This window comes from Rhizomucor pusillus (genome assembly GCF_041956525.1).
Source record: "Rhizomucor pusillus strain CBS 183.67 unplaced genomic scaffold VTP01scaffold_24, whole genome shotgun sequence".
Classification (NCBI taxonomy): domain Eukaryota; kingdom Fungi; phylum Mucoromycota; class Mucoromycetes; order Mucorales; family Lichtheimiaceae; genus Rhizomucor; species Rhizomucor pusillus.
Window position 1 is genome coordinate 104439 of NW_027192166.1, and position 15815 is coordinate 120253.

General features: G+C 44.5%; 11 protein-coding genes across 11 annotated transcripts; 7 read left to right on the forward strand and 4 right to left on the reverse strand.

Annotated features, from left to right (window-relative positions):
- Positions 1–43: 43 nt before the first annotated feature.
- On the forward strand, positions 44–880 carry VTP01DRAFT_5669 (uncharacterized protein; the record flags this gene model as incomplete). Its single annotated transcript, XM_069384486.1, has 2 exons — positions 44–205; positions 629–880. 2 exons carry the CDS (start codon positions 44–46, stop codon positions 878–880), a joined length of 414 nt encoding a protein of 137 aa, XP_069235111.1.
- Positions 881–1987: 1107 nt separating this feature from the next.
- On the reverse strand, positions 1988–2923 carry VTP01DRAFT_5670 (uncharacterized protein; the record flags this gene model as incomplete). Its single annotated transcript, XM_069384488.1, has 1 exon — positions 1988–2923. The coding sequence occupies one exon, from the start codon at positions 2921–2923 to the stop codon at positions 1988–1990; it is 936 nt and encodes a 311-aa protein (XP_069235112.1).
- Positions 2924–4846: 1923 nt separating this feature from the next.
- Positions 4847–5908, forward strand: VTP01DRAFT_5671 (uncharacterized protein; the record flags this gene model as incomplete). Its single annotated transcript, XM_069384489.1, has 5 exons — positions 4847–5185; positions 5258–5413; positions 5474–5538; positions 5603–5707; positions 5764–5908. 5 exons carry the CDS (start codon positions 4847–4849, stop codon positions 5906–5908), a joined length of 810 nt encoding a protein of 269 aa, XP_069235113.1.
- Positions 5909–5963: 55 nt separating this feature from the next.
- VTP01DRAFT_5672 (uncharacterized protein) lies at positions 5964–6686 on the reverse strand (the record flags this gene model as incomplete). The annotated part of the gene is made up of 1 exon (XM_069384490.1): positions 5964–6686. The coding sequence occupies one exon, from the start codon at positions 6684–6686 to the stop codon at positions 5964–5966; it is 723 nt and encodes a 240-aa protein (XP_069235114.1).
- A 98-nt stretch (positions 6687–6784) lies between these two features.
- Positions 6785–8494, reverse strand: VTP01DRAFT_5673 (uncharacterized protein; the record flags this gene model as incomplete). Its single annotated transcript, XM_069384491.1, has 4 exons — positions 6785–7536; positions 7600–7801; positions 7861–8357; positions 8419–8494. 4 exons carry the CDS (start codon positions 8492–8494, stop codon positions 6785–6787), a joined length of 1527 nt encoding a protein of 508 aa, XP_069235115.1.
- Positions 8495–9388: 894 nt separating this feature from the next.
- VTP01DRAFT_5674 (uncharacterized protein) lies at positions 9389–9673 on the reverse strand (the record flags this gene model as incomplete). Its single annotated transcript, XM_069384492.1, has 1 exon — positions 9389–9673. One exon carries the CDS (start codon positions 9671–9673, stop codon positions 9389–9391), a length of 285 nt encoding a protein of 94 aa, XP_069235116.1.
- Positions 9674–9898: 225 nt separating this feature from the next.
- Positions 9899–10702, forward strand: VTP01DRAFT_5675 (uncharacterized protein; the record flags this gene model as incomplete). The annotated part of the gene is made up of 5 exons (XM_069384493.1): positions 9899–9952; positions 10023–10142; positions 10289–10335; positions 10398–10468; positions 10536–10702. 5 exons carry the CDS (start codon positions 9899–9901, stop codon positions 10700–10702), a joined length of 459 nt encoding a protein of 152 aa, XP_069235117.1.
- Positions 10703–11752: 1050 nt separating this feature from the next.
- Positions 11753–12499, forward strand: VTP01DRAFT_5676 (uncharacterized protein; the record flags this gene model as incomplete). The annotated part of the gene is made up of 4 exons (XM_069384494.1): positions 11753–11840; positions 11934–12046; positions 12137–12285; positions 12349–12499. The coding sequence occupies 4 exons, from the start codon at positions 11753–11755 to the stop codon at positions 12497–12499; spliced, it is 501 nt and encodes a 166-aa protein (XP_069235118.1).
- An 890-nt stretch (positions 12500–13389) lies between these two features.
- VTP01DRAFT_5677 (uncharacterized protein) lies at positions 13390–13707 on the forward strand (the record flags this gene model as incomplete). The annotated part of the gene is made up of 2 exons (XM_069384495.1): positions 13390–13579; positions 13640–13707. The coding sequence occupies 2 exons, from the start codon at positions 13390–13392 to the stop codon at positions 13705–13707; spliced, it is 258 nt and encodes an 85-aa protein (XP_069235119.1).
- A 318-nt stretch (positions 13708–14025) lies between these two features.
- On the forward strand, positions 14026–14591 carry VTP01DRAFT_5678 (uncharacterized protein; the record flags this gene model as incomplete). Its single annotated transcript, XM_069384496.1, has 4 exons — positions 14026–14028; positions 14095–14283; positions 14382–14492; positions 14583–14591. The coding sequence occupies 4 exons, from the start codon at positions 14026–14028 to the stop codon at positions 14589–14591; spliced, it is 312 nt and encodes a 103-aa protein (XP_069235120.1).
- A 226-nt stretch (positions 14592–14817) lies between these two features.
- VTP01DRAFT_5679 (uncharacterized protein) lies at positions 14818–15767 on the forward strand (the record flags this gene model as incomplete). Its single annotated transcript, XM_069384497.1, has 3 exons — positions 14818–14944; positions 15015–15304; positions 15369–15767. 3 exons carry the CDS (start codon positions 14818–14820, stop codon positions 15765–15767), a joined length of 816 nt encoding a protein of 271 aa, XP_069235121.1.
- Between the last annotated feature and the right edge of the window lie 48 nt (positions 15768–15815).

The following is a 15815-nucleotide window of genomic DNA, read 5'->3' on the forward strand; positions in this document are numbered from 1 at the left end:
ATATTCTTTACATACATGATAGCTGAGTACTACATACCTGCACATGAAAATTACGCTTCTACTTCGTGAGATAAGGTCTCTATCGCTGATCATCCGTATCAAGCTGCGTGCCTTCTCAAGGATTGTTTTAGATCAACGTTTCAAGGTGGTATATGTCTGTGCTCATTGTGGAAACGACTTTGCATCGACGTATCTTGGAGACAACGTAAAATCTGCTCTTTGGTATCCAAAGGAAAGACATGCTCGTATATTTGTGCTGTCCATAGCTGTACAGTCTTCTTGTTCAAGACCTATTAATTGACGTGTATAGCTCGATAATGAAGCATGGAGATGTCATTGTATTAAGCAACAACGGTTACTGATTAGTCCCGGGGGCACTCCGAGCATTCAAGCGTGTCGATTCCATGCGGATATACTCTACCGCGGGATGACAGACCAAAATTGCCTTGATGGGGGGTCCATCCGACCGGATCTACGGCTTATCAAATTTCCGGAATTACGGGCTGCTCTAGATCTAAAAATATCACCAATCAGTTTACATATAAAAGGTGGCATCTGCACGTAGCAAATCGAGCCACAATCAAAACGTATTATCTGAAGAATGGACCCAGGACACAAATATTTGCAGAATCTCAAGACCGTTCCTAACCTCGTCAACGAAGATCCAAGCATTACCACTCCCCAGAACACTGCCTTTGTAGATCGACCTTGGAGCGAAGTAAATAAGGTCATTGAAGAGCAGCGAAAGAAGCATCTCGCATCAACAGTTTCCAAGGACGCGCTTGAAGGAGTACCAGAGTCACCTAGCGAGCGAACCAAGCTCGGCCACTGGGACGCAAGCACAGGATATCAAGACACCGAGCATACTGCTTCTTCATGAACGTAATCAAGACAACGCTGCAATACAGTAGTTGTTGATTCTACTACGACGCAACTCCTCCCCTTTATTATTTATACGTATTACATTGTATTCATAGTTTGATTCTTTGCTTCCGTTTTTTCTTTTGTTCTACATATAAAAGTTGTGGAAGTTACGAAAGGTCCAGTTTTTCCCCATGATTCTCCTTCAAAGGGCCGTTTGCCGGCTGGTTTTGAGTCATAGATAATCATTCTTGAAGACGACCCTGGCAAACATATCGGTTACAGCAATTAGTTTTTCTGCAGGGAGTGGCCAAACGTTGAAGCTCGATGCATTTTTACATCGCTCTGTGGGAATCTGTTGCCAGGCATGGTGCGCAAAGTTTAGCAAAGGTTCCTCCTTGTAGCACCAACAACCCGTTGAAGACTAAAGACATCAATGGAGATTGCCACTGAGTGCAAAGTTGGGTCATTGGATACGAGAATCTAGTTGTAGTCAACTGTATAATATAAAGAGATTGCCGTATTTTGAATGAGTCGGCTGATGGAGGAAACAGTTATAGAAAAAAATGGTGTCCATTCAGCAAGACAGTAGCCGAGCATGGCATATGCATTTTATTTGAGTTATAAGGCCGAGAAAGCATGTAGATGCATTTGACAATGAAGACTTCGTTCTTGTATGCACTTTTTAAATCAGAAATGAACTACATTTACCTTTATTGGAACCCGTCGAGCTCTGTATATGTTTCTATGCACCAAGGGATATGGGCTGTAACTCAAAAATTGTCCAGATCTCGTTTAAGATTGCAGGCCAAGTCCCTGGATAAGTTGCCTTTGAAGTCTTGTGAAACGGAGGTTTATCGCAGATAAAAATCAATACGTCGGCAACATTATTCGTATCAGACCTCGAGCGACCTGAAAGTCTACAAAGTCGATAAAAAGGCAGGGACATTCATTATTTATAAGTAGAGGACGAGAGCGCAGAACATATTTCCTTGTGTCATATGATTTATTGAGATTCATTGAAAGTTGCGAAAGGAGGTGACAAGGGGCTGTTTAAGGGGTAAGGGAATAAAATGCGGGAAAAGCTGATGGTTACTGCAGAAGATATTGTATCCATGTGCAGTAATTAAACCTTGCTTGCTACACATCGTTCGCTCAATAGCTTGGTACTGTTGCGCTCGTGCGCAGCTTGTTTACAGCTGAGAAGGTTAACGCAGGCGTGGTCTTCGGGGAGTCGGTGGCGTGAGCAAAACTTGGATTGGCAGTATCGGCAATCACCAATGATCTTGACAACCTTGTCTGTACAATCCCCGAACGCGCATCTCTTCTTCTTTCCAGCAGCGGTGCTGCTACTTGATGCAGCTGCTGCTTCAGGGCTTCCTCCACGCAGACGCAGTACCAGATGTAACGTGGATTCCTTTTGAATGTTATAGTCCGACAAGGTGCGGCCATCTTCAAGTTGCTTTCCAGCAAAGATAAGACGCTGCTGATCCGGAGGGATACCTTCCTTATCCTGAATCTTCTGCTTAACATTTTCGATGCTGTCCGACGACTCAACCTCCAACGTGATAGTCTTGCCGGTCAAAGTCTTTACAAAGATCTGCATACCTCCACGTAGGCGGAGCACGAGGTGAAGGGTAGACTCCTTTTGAATGTTGTAGTCTGAGAGAGTACGGCCGTCCTCAAGCTGTTTGCCAGCAAAGATAAGGCGCTGCTGGTCTGGTGGGATACCTTCCTTGTCCTGGATCTTGGCCTTGACATTGTCGATCGTGTCTGAAGATTCCACTTCCAACGTAATGGTCTTGCCCGTAAGTGTCTTGACAAAAATCTGCATACCGCCGCGCAGACGAAGTACGAGGTGAAGGGTAGACTCCTTCTGAATGTTGTAGTCTGAAAGCGTACGGCCGTCCTCAAGCTGTTTGCCAGCGAAAATAAGGCGCTGCTGGTCAGGAGGGATACCTTCCTTGTCTTGAATCTTTTGTTTGACGTTCTCGATACAGTCGGAGGATTCGACTTCCAAGGTGATAGTCTTGCCAGTGAGTGTCTTGACAAAGATCTGCATAGTAAGCGGTGACGATAGAATAAGGTAAGAGAAAACAAAGAGATGCAAGAAGTAATCGGATGACCTCTTTATATATTGTTCATCGTGACACTCCGCCATTTCCTTTTTCGATCACAGACGTCATTTTCCAGTATTTTCGGGAAAAGAACCAATCGCATCTGCATCAACCATCGTGACTCTTTGGATTGGTCATTGCGGTAATATATTTTACCATCAAGAGGCCTGCATTCCCTTTCCTGGACATTGCCTGGTCTGAATACTGGATATCGAAAATAATTTTCCGTGAATTTGCAGTTGCACATTGAGGGATGCATGACGAGGCAAGTCATAGTCAGTATATCGGTTCGTCGGTCATGATTATGCATCAACTCTATGGCCCTTGTAGAGTCAGTCGCCGGATGCGCTGTTTGCGAGGACAAGACCAAAGGAGTATCTATTTGTGAAAGCAAAATAGCATGAGCGTCCGGACGTTAGATCAAACCTCTTTACAAGGAATCTTGCTAGCCAATCGATGGATATTCTAGCACGTAAGAGAGGAATATGCAATCATCGTCAATGCATTATACAAGATAGGGACATGTCTAATCATGTCACCGTGTAAGCTTCTTGGCATTACAAATGCATGTGTAGAATGTTTCATAATGTTTTGAACACTAGAAAAAAGTCTTTATGACTTTCCTGGTCCAATAAACAGGATGACTGCTTGTTCTTTACTAACCTTCTTGCTTCGATGCGAATCGTGAAAGCTATTGCATTGCCTTTGCGTCTTTATACTGGAACGTTTAGAAATTTGTATTTAATTGAAGTGTAAAACTGTAATATCGAGTTATCTAACATAGCTATAGCTTGTTTAGCCAAAAAAAATTAAACAAAACTGCATCGATAATCGCGTTTTAATTAATTTTGAAGCATTTAGGCAATCCTTACGCAATGTGCTCAATATACTTCACCGACGGGAAAGTCTACATAATACTGGAGACAACTTATGAGCAAGTGCTCACCTGCTAGTCGCTGTAGATCCGATGTTGCAGAGTTTCCACGGAGTAAGTCCAGATGTATGCTGCTGAGTTGACAGCGGCATGCGATCGATTCGCAGGAGACATCAAGTTTGCCAAGTAGGCATCCTCACTGGCAGCAGAATCGTCACCAACAAATTCTGCTTAAAGGGATGTCCATGCTAAATATTTTTGCCCTGCACTTGTTGTCTATCAGGTCACATGCTCTGTACCTCTTCTTGTGAACCGGTCCTCTTGATAACAGCAGATTACTCTTCATCTTACACTGCTTGATCACGGTGGAAGAATGGTAAAGGCTGCAAATGTTCCCGGATGTCAATAGTTATGACATCCTTTTTGTTCTATCTTCATAAAATCCGAATAGCCGCTTATTTGAAAAGGCGTTGCAGTCCGTAGTAAACATTATTGTATGCTTTGAAGGACTGACAGCTGTGCAAAGCTTCTCTAGCCCATGATACCTAATGGGGACAGGTGTTTGAGTACAGAAACTTGTGCAACTGTGCACACAGTTCCAGAACGCATGCACTCATCTTCCCAGCTGCATCTTTTTTTTTTCTTCTCCAACGTTGCCTGGGCACTTCACCTTTAGTGCTTTAGACCGGATGATCGGTAGGTAATAATAAGTATATGAATTCTGAAATAGGACAGCAATATAAAAGCACAATTAAGTTAGTTCTATGAGGTGATTTCTGCAGCAACCAGCATTGTCATTCATGCAATCTTTTTTTCAAACGTCTACAGAAGCATAGGGGTCTGTGCTTGGTATTCCCACGAGTGGAGCGCCTTGGACAGCAAAACAAAGGAGCAAAGTGCCCATTTTTTAGCCATAAAAGTGATTTTTTCTTTCTTTCTCAACACAGTTGTATCTTTCTCCCTCTCGTGTCCTTTCTTTTTCCCTTCCATCACGATGAGACGAATTTCGTTGCCGCCTTCACCCGTAGATGCATTTCTGAATACGACGACGATTGAATGCACACGATTCTACTTTGATGATAGCGCCCGCAGCAGCGACGTGAAACAGCATCCGTCGTTCTTGCAAAGGTCCACCTCCGACCTGTCACGACACCTCATGGAAGATGGACTTGCACCGTATCGCCCTGGCTCTATTTCTTCATCCACATCCAATTCCTCTGTGGCAGCAGCGCTGACTGATATTAAGCAGCATCACCCAAAAACACAACACATCCAACTGGTGGAAGGATCTGCTCGAACGTGGACATGTTTAGACAGTGTCTTGGCGGAAAATGTTCGTGTGATGCAAACAGCAGCTTCTTGAAAACGGCAACTCTAACAGGAATTTCGCCATGTACTATAATAGCTGCAAATGCATTTGCCCTCGAGAGTGGCATTGCTATCCAAATGGTGTCTGCTGTACAGCCTCGACCAGCACGGGTGCAGTCTATATACAATGTATGACTGTGTAGACAAGCACAATGGACCGTGCTTGCTAGTCATTCAGACCACCGATGAAGAGGTGAGTATAGTGACAGATGCCAGAATAGAAACAGAAAGGAAAACCTTAAGCAACGTGCAGATCTTTGGCGCGTACATCTCTGAGCCGCTGCATGTTTCTTCCCGATACTATGGCTCAGGTGAATGGTAAGCTGGCACCAATTGAACTTTGTAAAGATGTAGATACCGAGCGCTATCGGATTCGTTTTAGCTTCTTGTGGCGAACCAGCTTGCATCAGCTTGAAATATACCCCTGGACGGAGCAGAACGATTATCTCGTCTTTTCCGATCTCGAATCCATTGCTTTTGGCGGCGGGTAAGTAAAAGCAACCACCTCAATGACATTCCCGAGTCGTACTTATAAATGCAAAGTAGCGATGGCCGCATTGGACTTTGGCTGCACGGCGACCTCCTACATGGACACAGCGATGTGTGTGCGACATTTGAGAATCCACAGTTGAGCGAACAGCCGGATTTCGAGTGCCTCAATATCGAGATCTGGGGCTTTTGCATATGAACAATTACAAAGTAATCAATTGACGTTTATATATATATGTACATAAAAGCATTCATTACACCATCAAAAACTCGATCATGACTTGCTGAATATATTGCTGCGACTCCTCCACTGTCATTCGTTTGCGAACCTGCCGCGTTCGGTCTTCACCGTCGTAGTCTTGTTCTTGCTCTTGTGGTGGTAACCGTCTCCCGGTAAAATGAAATGGCACCGTGCTGCCCGTCGCCAGCCGTTGAAAAGCTCTTAGCAACTCCCCGTCGACTTTGATGGTTTTGCTTTCGCTTTCTTCCATTTCATCGTAGCTGCTCCGTCGCCGTCTCCTCCGGCAGGGTGCTGTGGTAAACTGCTGCTGCTGCTCTTCCACCGCCATCGGGTCCATAGAATACTCCTGGACAATCTGTGGCCATATCGTCGCGAGGGGTATATTTTGCCGTAAAACGTACGCTTTGCTGTGTTCTTGTTGTTGCTCAACTGTGGCGTTTCTTGATTTCGGTGACGATGAGGATCGCGGTACCAAGTAACGCGTAATTGCATTTTGGTTCTTCAGATTTGCTGCAGACTTTTTACTGTTGCTCTTTGGTGCAATTTTGCTCTTAGTAGCACCTTGTCGTGGAGGAGTAGATGGCGTTTTCGACAAGTAGGCCCATGGCAATCCAGGCTTTTCGACAACGACAATATTCTGCTGCTGCTGTTGCTGCTGTGCATTTGGCTTGACTGGTTCCTCTTGCTGCTTGTGAGCCTTTTGAACAGAAAAGCCAAACGCATTCAGCGTCGCCATGGTATATGCGAGAAAAACAAGAGAGAGGAGAGCACAAACGCGCGACAATCTGCTCCGCGTTGATCAAAATTTTTATTATCATCCATTTTATTTGCCTATTATTTTGCTACGCTTTGTACTGGCCATTCATAGGGCACGTGGGGGTCACGCTGGACACCGTATCGCTTTGTAAACTCTTCTAACTGCTTTGGTCCACGGGTTCCATAAGGATATTGCTCAGGCTTGATATGTTCGCGATCGATGGTATGCAGCAAGGGAGTAAATATTTTCCACGCCGCATCCAGTTCGTCGTCGCGGACGAAATTGGAATGATCGCTGCGCAAGACGTCCAAAATAAGACCTTCGTACGCATCTGGAACGCGCATATCCTTGTATCTGTCCTTGTATGTGAGATCGAGATCTGTGGTGATCACCTTGTATGAAAGTCCCGGGTTCTTATTGTTGAATTTGAAGTATATGGCCTCCCCAGGTTGCACGCGAAGCACAAGTTCGTTGCGCGTGGCATTCTTGTACAAGCCAGACGGCACTTCCTTAAACTGAATACGCACTTCCACCTTGGCATTATCCATTGCCTTGCCAGCCTTCAAGATAAACGGCACGTTTTTCCAGCGCTCATTGTCCACCCACAATACGAGGCTAGCAAATGTTGGACAGATGCTATCATCTGGCACAGTTTCGTCGTCCTTGTAGCCAGGCTTGTCACCATTGGCAACGTATTGACCCAGGAGACTATCCTTGAGTTCGATTGGTTTGACACATCGCAGCAGTTTCACTTTGGCGTCGCGAATAGATTCAGAGTCCGTTCCAGCTGGTTTCTCCATGGCAATAAGCGACATGATCTGCAGCAGGTCTGTTGTGTATGCAGAACTGAGTTTCTGTTCTCGTGAGCGTAAACAAATAGACATCTACTTACGATTCTGCATGACATCGCGGATGATGTTGAACTCATCAAAGTAGCCGCCGCGACCTTCAGTGCCAAACGGTTCCTTTAGAGTAATCTGTATATTGTCAATGCTCTTGCAATCCCACATTGGACTCAAAAATATGTTTGAAAAACGCAAGGTCGAAATATTCTTGACCATTTCTTTGCCGAGATAATGGTCGATTCGATAAATCTTTGCAACCCATGTCAATCCGCTTTGTATACTGCTTAGGAGAGAGAGAGAGCTCTTACCTCCTCCTCTTTAAACAGTTTGGCCAAATCCTTGGCGAGGTTTGTAGAGCTTTCGAGATCCTTGCCAAATGGTTTTTCGATAACGATGCGGTTATGGCCTTCTTTGGAGTAAACGTTGTTTCGAAGACCCGTTGCAACCTGCAAGAACACTGAGGGTGGCAGTGCCATGTAAAAGATGCGATTCTTTTGACCGTTTTTGAGTCCCCTTTTCTGTTCAGAGTCGCTGACATGCTTATCCAAATTTTGCCATGCTTCGTCTTCATCGTATTTGCCTTGGACATAGTCCAGAATCTTGAGGAACTCATCCATCTTTTGCTTTGCATCGTCATCCTCGAGCTTTATATGCTGCGTTGCGCGCTTGACGTATTCTTCCCGATCGAGTTTCGAGCGTGCGTAACCGGTAACGAATGCATTCTCAGGTAAGAGTCCTTTTCTAAATAGATTAAAGATAGCTGGAAAGGTCTTTTTGCCTGCCAAATCACCAGATGCACCGAGAACTGGACAAATTGTAACGAGTTAACACAAGAGTATACATCGTGGCATTGTTACTTTGTATACCGATAATCGTCACAGCACCGTGCATCTCGTCATGCACTTGCTTTTGCAGTTCTTTAAAGTCGGATGCGGATGCCATGCTATCTTAATGTAACGAGTAACAGCGAAAGAAGATGGAAATTGCCGGGGTGTCATATCCTTGAAGGCCATGTCGGAAATCACTTGGTCTGCCCCAATTTCGCAACAGGCATGTCATTGCTGACGGCTTTTGCTGTTTTTGGTAAACGAGAATCGGGGGGGAGCAGTGTTGCATGGTTGCACACCAAATGCACTACTTGCCGTTCTACGGCTTTTTCCTCTCACGAATGCGAATGCTGTCAAAACCGTTTTGTATCAATGACTTGAGAAAGATTGGTAGCTGACAGAAACAAGATAGTATATATTGATGAGAAGCAGACGCACAACTGAACATGATGCATTGCGAACATAGCGGGGAAGTAAAAAGAATACATGTAATTATCTATGACTAATAGGTCTTGTTGGCTACTTCAATCAGCAACTGACGTCCATGCCCAGCAATAGTCTCTATTTTAAATAGCAAATCATGGAACTTTACTTTTTCCTCGATTTACAACGTTCGCTTCATATTTTACGTGCTTTGCTATACACGCATGAATTTACCAAATAAATACGTTTTCTCGATCGGTTTTCCCTTTCAGAAGCTTATACTTTGGGGAGAATAGAATCTGCTTGATTTTCACAGTAACATTCGCTCCCAATGCCGCTGAAAACGACTTTATTGTTCAATGCTAGCTCTTTTCCAGTTACTGCGCGTATACTTTTGGTTTAAACTTGAGCATCATACTTTCCAGGATTATCGGCAATATGAAAGTGATCCGGAGTTGAAGGCCCCAAATGCTACCATGCAGTGATATGTAAGATCATTACGCCAGCTACAGCCGTTCGTTTCTCCATAAGAAACCTGCCAACACATGTAAAAAGCGACCATGTTGTTATCCAAGCGATGATGCCTCTATTCATATTTGTCGCGGCATTCCGAGCGAGCGCCACTTCCCGACCACGGCGCCAGGCGCGGCATTATATTTCCTGATTTGCAGGATTCGATTTTCATGCAATTGAGGATCGCCACAATCATTGGGTCGAAAAATATAACCGTATCAATGCTGCCATGTGGAACCCATAGTTTCTGATCTTGTCGGTTCTTGAGGAAATGATCCTGTGGGCATTCCCTGAACGACAACGACGACACCAGGATAGACGAGACTTTTCGGCCATCTTGGATGGTGTCATTGCGCATAAGCGTAAAGTGTTGAAGGAACAGTAGAAAGATGCTGATCAGAAAGCCTAGAAAGGGCTTCGTTGACAGTAATGATCGAAAGCGAAAAAAGGGCAAAGGAGAGGTCACTGAAGAAGGATCGAAGGTACAGTAACAGGAATATGGCATCCATACCATCCCAGGATGACCGCGATAATAACATGTATGGTTAGAGCAACCTTTGCATCTTTTTTCTCGCTGGTCACGATGGCTAACGCATTGTCCTGTGCTATGTACTATCTCGCTCTTAATCTCATAAGAGTGCATGCCGACTCAAGAGCAGATTATTCTGACGGCTTTTGCCAATTTAATTGTTACTCGTGTGGACTAGGACATCCAACAAAAGGCACAGGAGGAGGCATTATCAGTGCTCGGGGATGGATCAGATGATATTCTCCCAATAGTCGAGCAATCAAAGAACCTGACGTACATCAATCGCGTCATCCTCGAGGTAAAATTGTTAGCGATTCATACTTCGAAAAGCAACAAACGACTAAAAAATTATATGTTAGACCTGCGAGTGAATCCTCCAGCTGAGGTGGTGATACATCGTAAGACTGCGGAAGACACAGACTTAATGGCGTCTTTATCCCCAAGGGGACGCTAATTTCCATTGAAGACCATGAAGTATTCAACCCAGGTTGGTTTTCAGAAGGTGGCGAAGCCGAAGAACTCGCAGGAAAGATATGACTTGGCTATCTTCCAGCAACGGTGCCCGCAAGTGCATTGGCATGAACTTTAGCTTGGCCGAATCGCGCGTTCCTCTCACGCTTTTGCGTAAGTGCTTGCAGTTATACTCCACCTCCTATCGTTAATTCCGTTTGTGCTAATTTTATCTTTGCAGTGAGAAGATATGAGTGGCCTCTCCCAGAAGACTGTATTCACAAGCATGGCATTGTAACAACTGGCGTCGGCATTATCCATTCAAGGAACCTTAAAATTGTGTTAAAAAATGATAGTAATGGTGAACCCAAAACGACCCGGATCACCACTGAAATCGTGAAGAAATAGAAATTGCCTTATACTTTAGAATAGTTTTTATTACTCAATGGCGTCGTTAGTCTTAGAATATGCAGCAGACCGCTTCTGCTTTCTTTAGAGTACATTCCCAGGCCTGTGTGAAGGCACCATAGCAGCACGATTGCCTTGGCAGCAGCGTAGTAGTATCTGCACTAGAGGCCAACATAATGCCCATATCTGGTCATGGCATCGCCACAGACTCCTCGAACGCCTAAACTTCCTCCAGCCGTGGGTACAATCCCACCAAATTACAGTACGCGCTCGCTACAGTGATTGCTCTCGTCATCCATAAAGATGATCACCGTACCGGATATACATATCAATTAAACGAATAGGGCTATTTATTACTAAGAAAGGGAGGTCCAAATCATCAAGCAGTGCTCCAGCTTTTGATCCGAGTATAGCAAGAGAACGTAGTATAAACTGCAGCTTGCCAGTTTCCATAATGGATAAAGAGAAAAAGTCTATGTACGGCGTCGACTTACTCACAGCTATGAGAGAAATGAAGGTAATGTTATCCGGAATGGACAGGGAGGTGATACAAGAGTATTTCCAGCACATAGTTTGACATCTACAGAGAAAAACGAAAACATGCAAGATAAGGTTATGAAATCCATAGAGATTCAAGTAATCCACAGTGCTGATTTTCATACCAAAGGACTGGAAATTGCACAACAAAAGGCGGCTAACTACCTTTATAAGATTACAATGAGATTGTAACATATTCCGAATGCAAGTTATGCAGCATAGTACGATAGAGTAAGATTTTTTAGTACGCTGTAGGTATCAAGTAAAAGTTCACTGCGTACTTATATGGTCACTGCATCCAGCTTTAAGCTTTTCTCTTTAATAAAAGGAAGCTTTTTCAAAAATTTCCAAAGTTTCGACTAATAAAGATGGCTGTGCCAAGACGAAGGGAGAAAGGGACGCAAGTTCTGCCCCGACCAGCAAGCTTCTTTTGGGTGGTTCTTTTGTCGGTTTATTCATTGTCCGCGGTCCAGCATCTACACATCTTCTCATTCATTCCTTTTCGTCCATCAAATGTCAAGCGACAAAGAAAAGAAGGCATACACTGCGCTGGACCAAAGCTCAATGCCAAACTTCAACTCATCATGGGTTAACTACAAAGGTAATTCTTGGACTCGCTGCAGTCCGTTGTGACATTGCAGCAGAGTCAAGCAGCACCAGCAACAGCAGAGCTTGTTCTAACTTTTAACTACAGGAGCTTGGTCCACAACTATATTCATTGTCATTGCGCTAAAGACTCTGTTCAGCATTATACCGTTCATCTCTCCGGAAGCCAGCTGGACTCTGACGAACTTGACCTTCAACTTGGTAACGTATTCGAATCGTCCCGGATCGAGACAAGACTTTGGGGTAACTGACAACAAGGTTTATAAATAACCTTGCATGGGCTACAAACAGGGTCAATATATTATGTTTCATTGGGTACAAGGAATCCCGTTCGAAAACAACCAGGGAGCATATGATGGACTGACGTTATGGGAGCAAATCGACGGTGGTGTGCAGTTCACTGCGACGAGGAAATTCTTCACGGCTGTACCGATTGCCTTGTAAGTAGACAACAATGGGGGTTGGGACCATCACGCGATCAGTTATCTTATTTTCTTCCCTAGGTTTCTTTTGAGTACCCACTACACTCATTACGATATTTTCCAGTTCGCAATCAACTTTACCGCGCTGCTCGTTGTCATTGTCGCCAAACTGCCCGTTATGCATCGTGTCAGGATTTTTGGAATCAACAAACTCGACTATGATATTGACTAGCTTGAAAGATATCCGCCCCGGCCATCTTCCTCTTGGCATTTTGTACCGTCTCACACACACTCTCTCTCTTCGTTTCTTCTCTCTCTCTCTCTTTCTTTTTTCCTTCGTTTTTTACTTCTCGATGATGTAAATACACATACTACTTTTTTGCTCCGTGTACAAGCAATCTCCCTCCTCGATGCAACATTCCATTCCAGTTATCCCTATGCATGATCCGAGCTTGATTGCTGCGATGTGCAACCGGACTACCCGAAATGGGAATCCTCAGGATCGGTCTTATCCAGTAACAATGTGTTGCTGCCAAGCAGCGGAAAACAATTGGTTTATAGCTCAGGAAAGAATTTTGGCCTGTTTTAACTCGACTTTCAAAACAACACTCGTCTTTGCTTTGGAATGAAACAAAGTGTGAACTGTGATCTTCGATAGACCTGTAGTAGGCACCATGCTTGTCTAAATATAGATGAGCTAATCTACACATTAGCCACAAGTTCTTAAATTGCATGTCTTTATTTAGTCATCCAAAGCTCTTTTGCTAGCTTATTTCGCCGTGCGCCTGATCTACATACGCTATATTTACCAGCTATTAGTATGCTAACCACTCACTCCGCAGTAAAGGTTTGACAGCAATTTCCAAAAAAAAAATATTCGGAAAATCGCTATTGATCTAAGTTATCGACAGACATGGCTAAGGTGTCCGGGCCCAAATATAATTACTGTAAAAGGCAACAAATGGCTCCCGAAGATGTCTCGAAGATGCGCATGGGGTTCATCAATGCTTGGATGTTGTGTGTTATTTGTTTTGTTTCACTTTTGAGCCATTGATTTTATACCTGCCACGAGAAGCGTTGCTGCTGCTTCTTTACCCTGTACTCTCTTACTTCTTATCAATCATGTCTAGCAGCGATAGCCGAGAAGCCGAGAGAAAGATTAACCAAAACATCGAAAAGGCCTCAAACACTGCTCAAGATGAAGTCACGCGTTTGCGCGCGGAACTGGATGACTTGCGACGCAGAGCCGGACCAAAGATCGAAGAAGCCGAGAACTTTTTGTGCTCGCCACCCGCTCGTGGGTTCTACCAAGGTAACTAGATGCAAAAAGATAATATCTGACGTGAACAAAAAAATTCACACCGGAATGCAGGTCTCGTTGTGGGCATCGTCCTAGTGCTTAGTTATGCCAAATGGAAGGGTGGAATCCGTTTCGACTAGTTGGCCTTGGTGTCATATGTACACTTATGACTGTTACTCAGCATTCATCCAAAGCAGTGTATATTACTCGTATTAAACAAGTATTCTTCTTCTTTTTAAAACATACAAGTCTGTTTGTACAGTTTATGTATCCATAGGTTCTAGGTATAAGACACAGGTATATCATGCTGTGATTTGGGACGTTGCATGGTTTAGGATAATAGTTTGCACGTTTGCAGCATACTGTGCATAGTACAGTAGTCACCCCGCATTGTTACATGGTCCCAGATCTGGGAGCTATTGTGTTGCGGACCTCAAAAGAAAGGCTTACTCACGTACATGGTAAGTAACGAACAATGTGGGACATGCACAAGCTTGGTGCAGCAAACCTATGAGCATTCTTTACAGGGTAACTGCCTTGGAACACGGAAGAAGAGTGATCAGGGCGGCTATCGTCTAGGGTCAGCATCTCAGCAGCAACAAACGTCGCCATCGCAAGGTCACACGCTTGGCGGCGGCGGCGGCGGTGGTAGCAACAGCAGTGCCAGTAACAACCGGGAAGCCATGCTCGCTGCCGCTGAGCAACGCAGACTTCAGGTATGTTACCTATTCCTAGGATGATGATGATGATACAATGGTTTCATCCATTATGGCAGACATGTATTGATTGATTCATTCTTATTCGCCCATCGTAGTCTGAGAACAGAGGCACAAAACCAGGAGGCAAACTAAGCAAGCAGCTTGCTGAACAAAAGCGACAGAACCCGTTGCAATCGACTTCAGAGGAAATGCCAGAGAGACTAGTGGTAAAGTGTCCATCTTTTTCGTTATCGTTTTTGATCAATCGTAGAAAAAGAGAAAATATTCAGCGATTTTCTAACATTATTGCATGGCAGTGGGACTAGCCAAGGATCAACGGAGGATTAAATAAACTGGTACCTTTAGCCGTCAGATGCGCGAACATTCAACCGATGTTGGAAAAGAAAAGAAAAATGAGGACTAAACGCATAAAAAGGATTGGGGAGAGTGGGTGCCAGAGGAGATTTCAACAACAGGGTACAAAAAAGTTCATCCATTGGGCACAGACCTCTCTTCCTTCCTTTTTCCATCTTTGGGGGATCTGCAACCATCATGATGGCAGGAAAAAGACAGACTCTTTTGGTTGACAACCAGCAGCAAAAACAGCAGAACCGCCTTAGCCGAAAGCTTACCGTTGATGTAAACTCTCCCCACGTTAACATCCGTCCCGTGATCAAAAGTAAGAAAAAAGAAAGAAGAGAGCGGCTTGCTTGGGAAAACGGACGCTGACTCTGCTGTTGCTGCTGCAGAGGCGGACAAGGAAGCTGCATACACGTTAAGCAAGGCATACGAGCAAGATCCCGCGCTCGCCTGGATAACGGGGTCGATAAAGAACGACAAGAAACGTTTGGAATTCTACGAGCACATCTTCAAGACCTTCATTCGAACAGCAGCGCATGTGAGCCGTGAGCTTGCAGTGCAAGTCAATGGCTGCAAAGGTGTCTTGATATGGTCAGAAGGGAACAATCAGTCGCTGACGATCTACAATGCGCTCGGCAAACGAGGCTTATTTTCGTGCCCAGGAGGCATGTCTGCACTGGTAAGCAAAGTAAAACTACTTTTGGTATGCCGATAGCAACAATTGACGCGGGTATGAAATTTAGAGAGCTGCCGTCAAGCATCACAAGAATTTTACAAGTGCAAAGAAGAACGTCATGGAAGGACGGCCACATATAGTCATCAATTATCTGGGCGTACTGCCTTCAGACCAGAAAACAGGTCTAGGCAAGAACCTTATCAAATATGTGTTGCAAAAAGCCGACAGTGCACAGATGCCAGTGTTTGCAGAAATATGGGGCGAACAGAGACTCGAGTGGTTCAGCAAACTCGGCTTCCAGGTCTACTCTGAAGCTCGCCTTTCCAGCGATTCAAGTATACCGACTTCTTACTACGTCGTCCGCGAACCGCAACTCGTCCCAGATACCCCACTGTCTCCTACCACTCCTATCAACGACTTACAGTTAGAACCACCTAGAGAAGAACCTGTTTCTGAAGAAAAATGAAAATGCTAGTGTTGGCTATTTTTATTGTTCAAATGAGTGCTTTCATGG